The following is a 2,090-nucleotide window of genomic DNA, read 5'->3' on the forward strand; positions in this document are numbered from 1 at the left end:
AGCAGTCCGAAGCTTTCTCTGCAGTACTTCTTTGTACTTATAAGCATTTTGTCACTACTTTCAAAAGAACTATTAAACCTATTACTAAAAACATTTATAACAAACAGAAATGCCCTGCAAATCATATTATTGCACACGGGGTATCAGAAGCTATGCACGCCGAGGTTCCACAGACTCTAGAAGACCCAGAACAGAGACCCCAGGGCCATGCCTGTGGCTGCTCCGGCCAGCATGCCCAGCGCCAGGTCGCTGTCGTTGTCTCGGTACCGCTCACGAATGATGACTTGGTTGGCAGGCTGCTGTCCATAAAGCCCTGGAAAAGAAGGAAAGAACAGATTCCTGAGGAGCAGTTTGTGAAGCTCAACATTCACTCAGAAAGACAGCTCACTTGCCTGGGACCCTTCCTGAGGTTTCTCCATGCACAGCACTCCTCCTACAGACTCGTCTCCCTCAGAGAGCTAGGCGTGGGGGGTGACTTTGGTGAGGGCTCCCCAGCTCTCCTTCACCACAGGTGAAGGGGACTCGGCTTGGCCGAGTGAGGGGGATACCCCATATTTAAGATGGAACTAAGAGAAAATCAAGATGCTCAGTTTCCCAAGGTCCACAGTCCCGGACACTACAGACAGCAGAATCCTAATGAAGTTGCAAACCCCAGCCCACAGTGTCCGCTTCAGGCCCCATAGTGTTCATCAGGATGGCAGGCAGACCAGGAACACAGGAGACACATAAAGCCTAGAGACTGGGAGGGCCAAGGATCCCCATCCAGAAGTTAATGAATTTAAATTAAGCCTTAAATCTGCTAACGTAATCTGCTCTCCATTTTTAATGTTATGCCTTTATGGAGAAAAATATTTGTCAGAGGGAAAACATCTCAAAAACAAACTTTAAACAAATTTAAACCCCAAAGCGATCTTGAGAAAGAAGAATGGAACTGGAGGAATCAACCTACCTGACTTCAGGCTCTACTACAAAGCCACAGTTATCAAGACAGTATGGTACTGGCACAAAGACAGAAATATTGATCAATGGAATAAAATAGAAAGCCCAGAGATAAATCCACGCACATATGGACACCTTATCTTCGACAAAGGAGGCAAGAATATACAATGGATTAAAGACAATCTCTTTAACAAGTGGTGCTGGGAAATCTGGTCAACCACTTGTAAAAGAATGAAACTAGACCACTTTCTAACACCATACACAAAAATAAACTCAAAATGGATTAAAGATCTAAACGTAAGACCAGAAACTATAAAACTCCTAGAGGAGAACATAGGCAAAACACTCTCCGACATACATCACAGCAGGATCCTCTATGACCCACCTCCCAGAATATTGGAAATAAAAGCAAAAATAAACAAATGGGACCTAATTAACCTTAAAAGCTTCTGCACATCAAAGGAAACTATTAGCAAGGTGAAAAGACAGCCTTCAGAATGGGAGAAAATAATAGCAAATGAAGCAACCGACAAACAACTAATCTCAAAAATATACAAGCAACTCCTACAGCTCAACTCCAGGAAAATAAACGACCCAATCAAAAAATGGGCCAAAGAACTAAATAGACATTTCTCCAAAAAAGACATACAGATGGCTAACAAACACATGAAAAGATGCTCAACATCACTCATTATCAGAGAAATGCAAATCAAAACCACTATGAGGTACCATTTCACACCAGTCAGAATGGCTGTGATCCAAAAGTCTACAAATAATAAATGCTGGAGAGGGTGTGGAGAAAAGGGAACCCTTTTACACTGTTGGTGGGAATGCAAACTAGTACAGCCACTATGGAGAACAGTGTGGAGATTCCTTAAAAAACTGGAAATAGAACTGCCTTATGATCCAGCAATCCCACTGCTGGGCATACACACTGAGGAAACCAGAAGGGAAAGAGACACGTGTACCCCAATGTTCATCGCAGCACTGTTTATAATAGCCAAGACATGGAAGCAACCTAGATGTCCATCAGCAGATGAATGGATAAGAAAGCTGTGGTACATATACACAATGGAGTATTACTCAGCCATTAAAAAGAATACATTTGAATCAGTTCTGATGAGGTGGATAAAACTGGAGCCTATTATACC

At 42.7% G+C, this 2,090-nt stretch overlaps 1 protein-coding gene across 2 annotated transcripts in view; it reads right to left on the reverse strand.

The window, feature by feature from the left end:
• Positions 1 to 6: 6 nt before the first annotated feature.
• Positions 7 to 2,090, reverse strand: part of PLEKHB2 (pleckstrin homology domain containing, family B (evectins) member 2) — a 48,509-nt gene continuing 46,425 nt past the window's right edge. For both annotated transcript variants that reach the window (XM_010838114.1, XM_010838113.1), the window contains exon 8: positions 7 to 313. In XM_010838114.1, the coding sequence (XP_010836416.1) occupies positions 177 to 313 (137 nt within the window). In that variant the 3' untranslated portion in view covers positions 7 to 176. The remainder of the gene's footprint in view (positions 314 to 2,090) is intronic.

The sequence above is a fragment of the Bison bison genome, unplaced genomic scaffold, assembly GCF_000754665.1.
Source record: "Bison bison bison isolate TAMUID 2011002044 unplaced genomic scaffold, Bison_UMD1.0 scf7180017864091, whole genome shotgun sequence".
Classification (NCBI taxonomy): domain Eukaryota; kingdom Metazoa; phylum Chordata; class Mammalia; order Artiodactyla; family Bovidae; genus Bison; species Bison bison.